The sequence below is a fragment of the Lonchura striata genome, chromosome 1, assembly GCF_046129695.1.
Source record: "Lonchura striata isolate bLonStr1 chromosome 1, bLonStr1.mat, whole genome shotgun sequence".
Classification (NCBI taxonomy): Eukaryota; Metazoa; Chordata; class Aves; order Passeriformes; family Estrildidae; genus Lonchura; species Lonchura striata.
The window spans coordinates 59,506,833-59,520,968 of record NC_134603.1 but is presented as its reverse complement, the minus strand read 5'-3'; the positions used below and the strand labels follow the sequence as shown (position 1 = coordinate 59,520,968).

The following is a 14,136-nucleotide window of genomic DNA, read 5'->3' as shown; positions in this document are numbered from 1 at the left end:
AAAAAAGCATGTGAACCCCCATTAGCATAGTCAAATGGTAACCATGTCAGTTATACAGCTTCACCGTAGACAGGTTTTGTCCTTGTGTCTTTAACACTGGCAGTATTCAGGAATTATTACTGTTTCATGATGGACATAAATCCAGTGGATTCCAGGCAAGCCTAAGATAGCAGAGGAGCTTCTCAATGCAATTACCATTTTTAGCTCATGGATAATGTGCAAAAAGCTTGATGATTTCTGGCATTTATTTTTGCCTTCGTTTGACAACTCTTTTGTGTTGGTTTTTAGGTCTCACCCCGTACACCACCCCCAATGCAAGCAAAGGTAAGCAGTTTCAGGGACTCAAGGCATTTATGGGCTACTTCCCACTACTTCAACTCCAAGCCTGATTCACTGTCCCTAATGGCACTATGTGAATGTCTACAGGTATCACAGGGAACAATTGAAAGCAAGAGCATAAGGCATAGAAACCATGGTTCCCTTCCTCACACACTTCCTGACTTTGTGCATGACTAATTGAAGCCATTTGCAGGGATTTTTATATTCAATTTATGGTGTGATTACTTTATGTAATGAACTAACAATAGGTAATGCTTTCAAACAAGCCTCACCAACCAGGAGCTGTCCTTCCATTTACTGAACTCAGCTAGTTTTCGAAGTATGTAATACTTACAAACCATGGCTAGTAAAGTCAGTTCCAGTAATTACAATGAACAACTTTGCCTTTTTTTGCTTCATGAAATGATGGTACAGGACTGTTGTTCTCAACTCCTGCCTGCCTTGTTATCTGGCTATTATTTCATAATCTTGGCTATCTTTTTATCTTCTTCTGTGTATGGCAGACCCAGATGCTGTGTTCCATAGTGATCACCATGTCATTATTTCTATTTCTTGCATGTACAGGGAAGAGGATTATCCCTCACCAGATTTAGCTGGGTAGGTGATGAACGTGCTTTCGGTAACAGCCCTTTTATTTACCAGGCCAAAGCATCTTTTACTCCATTGCCTCAAGCTGCTGCAGCAATGTGATAATTTTGTTTTGTCTCAAGTTTGCCATTTTACTTTTCCTGTTCCACTTTCCTTCCTCCTTCCACAGCACTTTTAAGATGAAAATTGTGTTGCTTGCTCTTATCCTGCAATTTGACAGCCCTTGCAGCAATAATTTCTTTTGCTTCAGCACAAAGGGAGCAAAACCCACTGCATGGCAAAGCTCTCTTCCTTTAAAGGTTTCTGGAAGACCCATCTGGTGCATTTTTCTTCTCCTGGGATGGACAAAATGGGAGGGAAGGCTGGGATGAGATAGGTGCTTATTCCACTTTTGCAACTGCTTTTACACAGTCTGCAAAACTAATGCTGTCACTAACCTCAGTATTTTGTTCCACCTTTCCTGTCAGATATGCCTAAGCAATTCCTAGACAAGTTCTTCCCACAGTTCTCTCACAACTAATTAAATTGTACTTCTCTACCACAGGTTTGATTTTTTATGAGATGGCATGTAAATTACTGGCATTTTAAGACAAAATATCAAAGCCTTCAAGCCATTAAGCATTTCTTTCACTATCAGAACACCACATATTAGTTGATGTGTTTGACATCTTAGAACTCATGAAATTTAAACATTTAAAGCTTTTTCACACAGGTTAACCTTCTGAGTATTTAATTCTTGAATATAAATTCATTTTTTACAGATTGATGCTTCTCTCAGATTTGAATTTATTCAGATAATTTCCTAACATCTTCCTTCGTCTTTGTTTATTACATAAAAGATTGCTTTATTGCAACAACCTCCAAATTCCTCATTTGAGTATTACATTTCAGTGATCACAAATAAAAACTACAATGTACATGATAATGATAATTTGCAATATACATCAATCTTTCTTTGCAGGGTGGTGAAACACACAAGCCAGGATATGGAAGCGGAAAATTCTATGAGCATAAATCTGCTCATAAGGGACACAAGGGATCCTATCATGAGGGCCAGGGCACTCTTTCCAGAATCTTTAAACTGGTAAAGTACAATTGAACTTAAGTACAAAAAAAAATGACCTGGGAAACAGAGAAGCCAAACCTCTCCAGAACCTGCCATGTTTGAAACAACCATATTTCCTTAATGCTTCTGACAGAATTAGACTTGCATGGATAAACCAGAAGGTTATTTTGTGGCTTAGTGACTACTTATATGATAGGAAAAAAAAGATAAAAATACACAGTTAGTGGCCATGAGGAATGAAGGTAAGTCAACAATGTCCCACAAAGACCTGGACCAGGACTAGTGTTGTTACTGAATGCAAAAATTATCTGAAATACTGAATGAAAATGAGACGACACAGCTCACTGCTACTGAATTATTTAGGAGAGTGAAAATGAAAGAGAACTGAAACTGCAGAAAGGTAATGCTGGACACATATTTAGATGCAGTAACAACTCCAGCAATCCCTTCTTGTTCCCACCCCAGGTGGACGAACTCCTATAATATGCCAGTATTGAAGGTTATGAAACCACAATGTGGGGCAAATTACAACACTGTCATATTAGAAACAAATATTTGGTCAGATTATCTTTAGTCTGGTTCAATTCCCCATTTCAAGGCACAGCACAGCCATATAAACACAGGCAATAAATGAAAACAGAACAGGAAAAAAGGTCAGTTGTGCGGATTTTCCACATCCTGTGTCAGGAAACAGACAGAGGAAAAGCAGACTATATCCACTGGCAGATACTTTATTGAAGACTATATCTTCCCTCAAAGGCAATGTTGGCAGGGAATTCACTCATAACAAATCACCCAGTGCACTATTAGAACATGAAGATGCCATCAGCAGTCAACTTCAAGTCAGAAGGTCTGAGATCCCTAGCAGAGCTGTTAATTTCAGACTCTTACTACTCCTCTCTTCAACAGATGGTAACAGTGCCTTCATTTGCAGCAAAAAACACATTTTTGTCTCTTAAACAGTTTAGGTTTTATACCTCCCATTACATAGTTGTTTTCCAAATATATGCAGCACGAAGTGACAGCACAAAAACTTAAAGGAAGTAGTAGGAATTCTTATGTTGCAATTTAAGAAAAGGAATGCTCTCTTTAGAGTAAAAATCAAACACATTTTAAGTCTTCTTTTCATGTTGTGCACTTGGTAGTTTTAGTGAGGTTCAGGTACATGAACTATTCCATGGCTATATACTCTCATTATTTGCAAAATTTCATCATTTCAACATCTGAAAATACACTTAATGATCTCTCATGAAATTTAATATTCCCTTTTTTTTTTTTTTTGCATATTCATCACAGCTATTATAGCTTAGAATTTATATACATAGCTGAGAGATACATACACCACTATGTATTTTTTAGATAACCTTCTCCGAGCCATTATAATTTCTGGAACTTTGATATGAGTTTTATTCATGCCTATTTGATTTAAACCTATTGTTTATAGCAGGAGGTATGTAAACTGTTTCTTTATATAGGTCAACAGTTTTGTAATATAAAAAAGTTATCCATTCTTTAAGATATCTTTGAAAGAAAAAAACCCAATTACCTAATGAATTAGACTGAATTTTCCTGTAACAGTTCTGTAAAACTAAGGAGGCAGCATTAAATTATGAGAAAAACATAAACTAAGAAAATGAAGTCTCAAAGTATACACGTGGGGTTTTTTTAAAGAAAACAGTTCAGTCATCACCTGACTATAGTAAAAATTACCATGCCATCACACATTTGTGGTCTTAAGTGCATTTTTCAAGATTTGCCTATAGAAAAGTTACTAAATCGAAGGAACAGGATACCAAGTTAGTCCAATCTCAAATTACAAAAAATTAAATGTCAGAATTTCAGCTTGAATCATCTTTGCTATAAAACTGCTTATTTTCTCAAGTGCAGATTTATGAATTGTCACCTTAGAATTTGACACTTCCTTATTATTTCTAAGAATTAGGCAGATTTTAGCCTTTTATGTTTTCTTAGCTTTCTCCCGTATCTGCATCTGAGCTTTCCATATAAGCCTCATATTGATATAACACTAAGAATTTACTGCAGAATGAAACTATTACATTTCAGTTCTTTCAGATGTGAAACTATTACATCTCATATGCAATGTTTGGAGATTTTGTCTTGTGCCTTGTTTTAAAGTATACACACAGTACAGGGTTCATAAAAATGAAATTTTCTATGATGTCCAAGGAAATAAGTTCTTTTTGTTAGGAAGGCCTGAATAAGAACATGCACTTGAAAGTTATTAATGAGAGACTGTCTACTCCTCTGTAGAAGAAGATTAAATGGCAGTAAATTAATCCTACGCGAAAATCAATGAAAATAAATCTTCTTTCTGAAGTGAAAAATCCCAGGAATATTTAGTGACATACTAGAGGGAAACTACAGGCTATTTTCATTAGATAGTATTTAAAATTTTGTCATACTTACAACAGGTTGATGTTCTTCAATGAAGAGCCACAAATATATATTGATTTCTAATGAATGCAACTCTGTTCTCCCTCCACAGGGAGGCTCTGGGTCCCGACCTGGATCGCGGTCTGGTTCCCCCATTGCTAGGCGTTGAAGCTCCAAGATGCCATCCAAGGATCATGTACTCTGCTTCATAATATAACTGCCTTAAAATTAGTAACAGCTGCCACAATTACCTAGATAGATGCAATCCATTACTTAATGTCAATTAGGTTCTGCATGCAGTAGATGATACAAACTTCTATTGGCAATCCCTGAGCAACAGTTGAATGAAAGGAACACAAAAAGTAGCTTTACTAGATGTTTTCCTTATTTTATGTGAAGTAACAAGATCTCTGACTTTACCCATTCTTCTTCAGGATGCCCTAACTGTATGCTGGACTCCTTTATTTCTCCCAAGCACCTAATTTAAGCTCAACCCTTCTGGTTTACTTTTAGTGAACATCAGAATTACAAATAAAGAGCTATAATGTCTTCGATACTGAGCACTGCTGTTAATGAATTTTTGAGACACTGCTGTTAAAAAAAAAAAAAAAATCCAACATGTGCAGAAGTTGTAAGGACTGTTTATCCAAATTTTCTTTTTGGTTTGTTTTTTTTTTTTTCTTTTGTTTTGTTTTAATCTTCCTTCTCTCACTCACAGAATAATTTATTTTCATAACAGGATTAGGCAGTCATGGAAAGGTTTATCAAAAATCGGGAGTTCAAGGCATGTGAAGTGTGGGAGGGGGCAGATGTTGAAGAATCAATATGATATGGAGCAATAGCAATAAGGAAATTCTTTCCATACTATGATTTGCTCATTGCATCCAAACCATTAGAATAAAGAGTAGATGAGGGAGAGAAAGAGGATTTCAAATTTGAGTTAGACTAAAGTTACAAAACAAGGGATATTCCCCGAGAAACATCTAAGACTGCACCCATGACCACTGGACGTCACTGGTGCTTCACATAAACTCTGCTGCAATGGCATTAATTTTGCAGTAAAATAAGTAAATAAGCATATAAACAAAAAAAGTCTAATTTCTGAAAGAAAGCCCATCGGTACTGGTATCTCAGATAGTCCTGCACATCTCACATTAGAATTTCAAATCTTTCTCTTGGTATTGCAGCAGTGTTGTATTTGATTGGCTCATCTTTTGCCTGAGTAAGACCTGAATGCCTACTAAGGGCAGTGCACCAAAGTAAACTCATAGTAAACTACTGTGAACATTTAACTGTTGTATTGTAGTTGCCTCGTAGAAATAAGTTATAGTTCAGTTAGATTTAGATATGAATTGTTCACAAATTACTAAAATGAATGTGTGGAGATGGTATTTTCAACCACACTTAGGGAAATAAAAGGCTCTTCTGAATTGCACTGTTTTATTGCTTAAACTTAGAATTTCTTCAAACTGTCATCTAAATGTCTGATTAATTATTTTATTTTTTTTAGTTTTAGCCTATGCACTGTAGATTACAGTTAGTGCTTCCTAAGTTGAAACAGCATTCCTACTAAGTGCCCAGTAAAAGTTACCTATAAATATATGTTATTTACATTTCACATCTAAATCTATTGTAGGTTTAAATCAGTGTCCATTAATATGAAGCAATGGAAGACGAGATGATAGAAAATACATAGAGACTAAAGAAAACAAAATGCCAAAATTATTACGTATACACACACTATTACATCTATTATCTTTGTTGGTTGCTATGTGCATTTTTCTATTGTAGCTTCATTCAGATGTATACTCTGCAACGTAATAGTTGATTTAATTTGAACACATATTGTTCTTATAGGAACACAGCTTTTAAAAATAGTCACTATTGAAATAAAGTAATCAACTTGAAATGAAACTTGGGCCAGTTTTGTTTTTTACAAAGGAAAAGGATATATATATATTTAAATATACTTATATATATTTAAGTCTGATTTGTTCCCCTCCCACCATCCCCTAGAGTTTATGAATAATGTTCAGATACTAGAAAATAACACAATGACACCTTGGGACCCTGCACACAGGCTTCCAGTGGCATTGCATGGCCCGGAAGGTTGACAATAGGACACAAGAATTATGGAATCCCAGTGTCTATGGAGTGACAGCTACAGGCCAGAGGGATATTACAAGGCATAAAATGTCTATGAATAGGAAATAAAAACCAGCCCCCTTCATCAACAATTGTGGCACAAACAGCCCTCAAAAATGTGAAAAAATATTATTTAAAGTAAAAAGCCCTAGAGAAATACATCTTTCAAAAAACTGCATTGTAGAGTAACAGAATTTAACCAAAACCTCTTCCTTGCCTTCATCACTCTTCTTTCCCCTCAGTCATCTTTGCCAGAGGGTCAAAGTGGCTTTTTTGATTTGCTTCCTCTAGAGGAATTGGTACAGTACTTGAAAACATTGTTTTACTAATACAAAAAGAGATCAAAACTTAGCCTGAAATGTATTCTTTTAGTTACACACTAGTAGCTTTGATGAAAACCAGCAGTTTAAATGGCCATTTGATTTGTAAGCAAAGGATTTTTCTCGAAACAAGAATGCACAGCCAATACCAGGAGTGTGTAATTTAATGTTCTCAAGGAATGGACACAAACCAAAAGAAACTGTGAGCAGAGACAATCCAAAAACCCCAAGGTGAGCACAAGTCTACTACTGCCTTAAACCAGAAAGAACAGGATCTGTCCACTTACCCACTATACAATGTGACACATCAAGCACTCCTCAGAAGAGTTCTTCTGCTTCCTTACATAATGCATCTGCTTTAACACTGCTTTTGAAAATATCAACATACTGGTTACCATGTCTGTATTTGTTCTGAACATGAATACATAACTGCTCTGAAAAGCTCCAACTCAATATTACCAAGGCTATAAAAACCTCTGTCAAGACACTTGAAGTTCACAGGTGAAGAGGATGCAGGGAAGCAAATCAAATACAATATTAAAAATAAATTTTTTAAAAGTCTATTATTGTAGCTGACAGGACTTCCAAGTGCTGTAGGAGTAGCAAACTGAATTCAGGAAAAATGCCAGTCAACTCTATAACTCACACTGTTTATTTAACACTTCCAAGGCTTGCTGAACAGATTCATTGCCTCTAACCAACGTATAACACTTTGAGAAGTGACCCTTTAAAAATACCATCTTTTTACTAATGAGATCAGCTTTTAGGCTGTGTGTACCAAGTATGACAGAATCATTAAGTGGTCTGGGTTGCAAGATCACCTAGCTCCAAGTCCTCTGTGCATTTATACAATATTCCCTGAAATAACAGGGAGAATATTTCATACATGGTACACGCATCACAGTATATTTTCTATATTATTACAGATAAACAGTGTGCTATCCATGAGGTCAGACAGCTGTAAAATATGATGTCTGTCTTTAACAGCTGAAACATTCACAGGCTGCCTGGAAGGGAAGGCACTGCTGGGAGAACTTTATTCTTCACATCTAATAGTCAAACATGCATTTCTGTAAACAGTTTTTCCAATCTCCTAAAATCCAGAATCATATGCTTAAAAAATACACGAAACAGAACTTGGAAAAAAGTAATATTATTTAGCATGTTTTTCAATTAAATATTCCACATAACAAAAGTGTTATTTCCATGTCACCAACTATATTACTTATATACATATGCTGAACAGTTAACAAAAGAATTAAGAGATGTCCTATCAAAACCAACAGCGATTTCTCGCTTCAGCAATCTGAAATAACTAATTTGTTCACAGACAGAATATAGACAATATTTACAGAAAAGGGCTTTTTGGATCTGAGAACAATTATCTTTTAGAAAGAAAATTAAAGTCCAGGTCTGTATTATAGTACAACATATCCACCACTGATCTAGAAGTACTTGTGGCAACCAAACAGATTAACTCCTTGCTACTGGGATTAGTATTTACAAAATATACTGATTGGCCACACAGAGGCTCGTAAACTTTAAATATATATATATACATATATAAGCACACATATATATATATCTATATATATGTAACATATAAATAAAATTCAAAAGAACAAGGCAAACATAAGAAAACAGCTTCTGTCTTTGGAATGTCTACAAGACAACTATGCTTTTACTCCAGTGTTTCTTTGTTATGAATATACTTAACAAGTGGCACCTTTGAAAGCAATACTCAGTCAGCTAGGTAGTTTTGCTGAAACAATGACTTAAACAACAAATAAATGTAACATGTTTCTAAAATCCACAAAGAAAATAATAAGGAATTTACAGATTCAAAATGATAACTGTTTACAGCACTGGGGAACATTGTATGCTATAGATGACTTAGTGCGCATCTAACTTTCTCACAGCTACCACAAAGTGGTACTTGTTTACCTCACAGATTTAGTATATGGCTGTTTTCCACAGATACTGATACACAGTACCTGCTGACCCAGTACAGCAAACAACAACAGAGGCTTTTACTGGAACCTTCTCTCATTTGGATCTTTATTAATTATTGCCAAGTCCAAAACCTCAAGACTTTTACTGTAAAAACTAACATCTATCTGCCTCTGTGGTAGGAATGAAAATGAACATGCTCCCTCTCAAGAGTTTAACTCAAGAAAAGCTTGCAGTATTTTATTTTTTTTCAACAAATTCTCAAAATGCACTAAAAAAGAAAGCTTTCAAAAGAAATACAGCCTTTTCCTGTGCCTTGTAAGAAAAAAAGGGCAAAACTCCACTGTTTTATACTGCATGCATCATTAACTGCAACACCTTGTTTCCAATCTCAATTATTTTTTTAAACACATTAAAAAAAAAGTTGACTGACAGTTTCATGATTTTCCTGTGAAGTTATTCTTCATCTCCATTAAAAATGGGAATAATTCTATTCTGATATAAAGTTCCAGTTTATTTTTAAATAGATATACTGGCTGTGAATTCAAAGATGAAACTGTATACATCATTACCTGAGTTCATTGATTCACAGACAACTTAGCACAGATTAAATTGAAGTTTTCCCAATATTCTTCTACAAGCTTAAAAAAAAGAATTAATCTTTTAGGTATCTTTTGTAAATAATTAAAAAAACTATAATATATTATTCTATTGTTAATATCTTCAATGCTTGAAGCTTTAACTGTAAAGTTTAAGTGCCAGAAATATTTTTAACTTTCAAATTTCAAGGTGTTATCGAAAAACATTGCCTATACTTTGCCATTCATTTGAAGATTCTTGTACCACTTCTTCTAATTTTAGAGCACGACTAATGTCTTCCCCTTCTTGTTCTTGGTGACTCGCAGGCTCTTGTACAGGACCTACCAAAGTACATGGGAAAAAGGCAATTGAGTATGATTTGACATATGGTATAAGAAAAAGGCAGATATAGCACTTGGGAATAAAGAAATCATGATGGGAACAGTATTATACAATTACTTCAGACCCTGTAAATTCATTAGATGGTTTTGGATTTTTTTTTTTTTTTAATCTAATACAATAAACTGGTCTCCTGGAATAGTTTTTCAACTCTGTATTTCTGTACACAGAACTCCAAATTAAAAAAAAAAACAAGGAACCATAAAAAGCAACAAATTGCTGTTTCAACCTGATTTTTGGGTTGCATGTGCAACTATTATCTCACCAACTGTGGTCTTTGGCTATCAGTGCTTGATTCCTCAGTAACTTAAGGGAAATGCTCTGTGCTCTCCTAACAAAATATATGGATTCCTGACCTCAGCAGTACTACCACCATGCTACATACCAGTGTAACCATGAGCCCGTTTCATATGCAGTTTCATATTGCTCTTCTGTGTAAATCCCATTGCACAGTAATCACATTTATAAGGTCTCTCTCCTGTGTGCCTTTTCATGTGGACTTTAAGAGCACTCTTCTGGTTAAATGCCTTTTCACACAGTGTACACTGAAATGGCCGTTCCCCTTTATAAGAAAGAAAAACATACTTCTTAATTTTTCCTTTTTAGATAGAAATACAGTTTGGAATTCAGTAAAAATTATCAAGATGATCTAGAAATTAAATACACATCATCATCTTCCTTGAGAGTTTCTCCAAGCAGCGCTATAGCTCCACATTGTCAGCAAAAATCTCAAATTAAATGTCAGAATAGTTACATAAGTACTAAATCACTGCTATTATCTTTCCTATCCAATTTATAACCTAGGTAAGTTATTTAACAAAGGTACAAAAAAAAATCAATTTACCAATTTGACTTTTCTGTACTCAAGGAAAGCATCACTTTTTTGCACCATGAAGAGTAATGCCGATAAAGCAATGTATAGAATTAACAAAGCTGATGCCTTTAAGAAACTGAAAAGTCAAATATGTCAACAAAAAAGTGTCCTGGTAATTCTAACTGGATCTTGTGGCTTCCTATGCCAACTAGTGATTCCATATCTCATCAAAAGAGACTTATTGTTCCAATTCTGCAAGAATACCACTGATTTCTAACTATAAACACAAGAATGTATTAACTTAAAAGGTATTTTAAAATTTAAAAATACCTACTTTGCAAAACCAGACTTTTGCTTCAACACTCAACACCACAACCTCTGACAAACACATTGTATATAATTAAGGACTTCTAAAAGCACTTTCTAAGATACTCCTTGTTATTAGTTAGAACAATAAAGCACAAGCCGGAGTAAAAACATTTTTCCAAATTCTTGCTTACAGGACCAATATATCTCTCCCTTCATTGTGTTACACCTGCATGCAAAATCCAACTTTCCAGATAATCAACAGAAGGTCCTTTAAAACACAGATATTTTCTATTTTTGTTAACAACTTTTTTTTCCTTTTTTTTGAAAAGGAATCCAGGCTTCCTGAAATTCTTTTGATTACATTTTTTTAATTCAGTGAAGGTGAATAGCCTTTTTGGTGTAATGGATTACTACACAGTTTTCGGTAGAACTGGAAGCAACTGTTTCCCCCTTATTTCAACATTTCAGCAAACCACTCTTCACTGATAAGTCCTAAATAACAAGATATTTAGAGCTATTCAGTGAAATAATGTGTTTTTCTTCTGGCCATTGATTCAGTAGCTATTACCCATTAGAAATGGTTAAAAATGTATCGTCAAGATAGAAATCATAAACACTTTCTCACAGACAAGGACAGTATCTTTATGGAAAGAAGCCAGTTTAGGTTTAGATTAACCTTTCCTAGCATAGTTTATGTAAATGCATCCATCTAAACACTTCTGTGCAGCACATTTCCACTCTTTTGGTCTCAAGTGATCTCTAAAAGAACATTCTCTTCTGAAAGAATTACAACCATATAGATTGACCTACTGTTGCCTGACATTGCTGAAACACAAAAATAAATATGAATTTAGTAAGGTCTGTTACAGTCTAGCATATGAGCGTCCTAGTACAAGAAACCCAAAAATATCTATGGATTTACTGAGTAAATTACAAGTCATTCCAAAACAGAAAGAACTCCTCCTATGATAGTGAAGATTTATGAGAAACAGATCAATAAAGGGACTCTGCTCTGTTCTCAGCCTTCCTGAACTGCTCTGTGCCTATTACAATGGGGCAGCAGCATGAAATGAAACTAAGCACAGAAAATGACAACTGGTCATCTTTCCTGCTTCCTGCATATTCTATGGAACCCTTAAAATAGGAGACAATAACATTTTCAAGAGTCTGTGTTATTTAAGTCAGTTTTGCAAAAAGCAAATTATTGAGGGTATTCTAATTTCCTTGGATTTTAACTCCTGCTTCTCTTTTCCTACCTACAGTAGAACCAGGATGTTCTTTCTAATGCAGTAACCACAAACCAGCTTGATGCTGGGGCAAGAGAAAACTCTGATTGACTCACTCTGAGTTACCATTTTGAGGGAATCTTCTTATTCTACAGCACATCCAGCCAAATTCACTGGTCCCCTCCAGTTTAGTAGCAACAGTAGACAACTTTCCACTGTCTTATTTATGTTTAGCAGCCATGACAACTCTTTCTTGGTAGCAGTGGTAGGGAAAACAAAGAACTTGTTTCAGAGAACTGACTGCTGTATTTAGAACTCATGTTCTTAAAAAGAATGTTTGTCAGGCACAGAAGGTGACAGGGAGGACAGCTGGGCTATCATCCTATGTACAGCCTTCAATTTACAGCAGGGCAGAAGCTGCAACCTGAAAAGCAAACTTACATCACAGAAAATGAGTGCTCCCTAGGAGAAGTCAGTATGGACTTTTTATAGATTAATTGCTGAAGAAAATAATACAAGTGGAATACGTGGAAAAGAACACAACAAATCAAAAGCACAGGCATTAGAAACAGATGACCTGTGCAAGTAGCTCAGTGACAATGAAGCACTGCATACAGCAGTCAACATCAGCAGTCAAACCCATCCCTTGTTTAATGCTACTGAGCACACATTTGCACATTCTTCTATATGATTGAGGATGATCATAACCAGTGTTTTTAAATCATTTCAAACAATACTTTAAAATATGCTTTTATTAATCTGTTTCAAAGGCTGACAAACTTTTAGACACAAGCTCATGCACTCACATTACCACTGCAGTACTGCCAGTCCCACAATACAGATTAGCTTAGCGAAGCACATGAATTTTCAAGTTTGCTGTTCCTCCTTTTAATTTCCAAATATTTGAAGTAAGAAATGTATTTGGTTTTTTTAAGCTTAAGTTCATATTTAAATGCAGTTAGCTGAAAAGCATAAGCAAGGGCTCCAAACATAACACCCAGATATTCATAAGAAAACCTCTCATGATAAAAACAATTTCTGGTGTCACCTGTGTGGATGCGACTGTGTCTCTCCAGCTGACTTGGCTTAGCAAAAGCTTTTTCACAAGTATCACACTTAAACACTCTGGGCTTCTGGGAACTCAGTGAAGGTCCACCCTGATGGGTTTGCATGTGTTCCTAAGACAGCATAGAAAATAATTAATTTCAGACCATTTAAAACTATTTCAGTAGTTAAAATAAAAATACATTCACACCTTGAAGACAAAAGCAGAGGATCTTAGTCATCAGCAGACAAGCTGGAAGAAAATGGAAGCCTGCATTGTTTTGGTTTTTTTTTTTCCCTTTTAAATGAGACATTATTTTTGTGTATTTCCAAGATTAAAAAAAAAAATGTTTTCCAATTACCATTTGAGTAAGAGTTGCCTTGGGGCAGTTTTCCTTATCTGCTGTTAATGGCCCCATCAATGCCTGGCCACATGACTCAGAGATAACACTGTCCAGGAGGAGGAGGTGATTAAGGACACACCTTGTGACTCATAATAACACATTGTGAGATGCTCTGCCCAAAGGGGAGGAGCTAGGCATTCCCACCTGGATAAAAGTGGAGATTTCTACACAGAGGGGAGCCTTTTCACAGGTTCTCCGAGAAGACACAGCAACTACATCTGCCATCCCAAGAGGACTGCAGCTACTCCAATTCGGACTGCTACCAGCACGCTGGCCAGGTTGTATTCTGACTTTGTTAGGAGCCTTTCCCTTTGTATTATTGCATGTATTTTTTTCCTTTTCCCCTTTTCCCAATAAATTGTATTTCTGACTTGGAGTCTCTCACTGGTTTTGCTTTCAAACCAGAACAGTGTATCAACTCTCTAACCATCCATCTTCACACTTCTGAAAAACTCTATCAATAACTGTGCGTCTTTCTTTTTTGGAATACATTAGTCCCTTTAGTAATTATCTGAAGCAAAACAAAATACAGAAAACCAAACCAGAGTTCCTTAAATGT

The 14,136-nt window shown here is 35.5% G+C and overlaps 2 protein-coding genes across 11 annotated transcripts in view; one reads left to right on the top strand and one right to left on the bottom strand.

The window, feature by feature from the left end:
• The window catches only part of MBP (myelin basic protein), an 85,791-nt gene extending 79,490 nt beyond the window's left edge, over nucleotides 1-6,301 (top strand). For 3 of the 5 annotated variants that reach the window (XM_021530851.2, XM_021530849.2, XM_021530848.2), the window contains 4 exons: nucleotides 289-324; nucleotides 904-936; nucleotides 1,889-2,011; nucleotides 4,500-6,301. In XM_021530851.2, coding sequence (XP_021386526.1) covers nucleotides 289-324; nucleotides 904-936; nucleotides 1,889-2,011; nucleotides 4,500-4,556 — 249 coding nt within the window. In that variant the 3' untranslated portion in view covers nucleotides 4,557-6,301. The remainder of the gene's footprint in view (nucleotides 1-288; nucleotides 325-903; nucleotides 937-1,888; nucleotides 2,012-4,499) is intronic. The other 2 variants (XM_077784634.1, XM_077784639.1) reach the window with 1 other exon arrangement.
• Nucleotides 6,302-7,486: 1,185 nt separating this feature from the next.
• ZNF236 (zinc finger protein 236) overlaps nucleotides 7,487-14,136 on the bottom strand; it is a 73,879-nt gene continuing 67,229 nt past the window's right edge. For 5 of the 6 annotated variants that reach the window (XM_077784610.1, XM_077784620.1, XM_077784623.1 and 2 more), the window contains 3 exons: nucleotides 13,178-13,307; nucleotides 10,166-10,342; nucleotides 7,487-9,722 (listed from right to left, as the gene is read on the bottom strand). In XM_077784610.1, the coding sequence (XP_077640736.1) occupies nucleotides 9,595-9,722; nucleotides 10,166-10,342; nucleotides 13,178-13,307 (435 nt within the window). In that variant the 3' untranslated portion in view covers nucleotides 7,487-9,594. Of the gene's footprint in view, nucleotides 9,723-10,165; nucleotides 10,343-13,177; nucleotides 13,308-14,136 lie in introns of those variants that run through there. The other variant, XR_013340260.1, reaches the window with a different exon arrangement.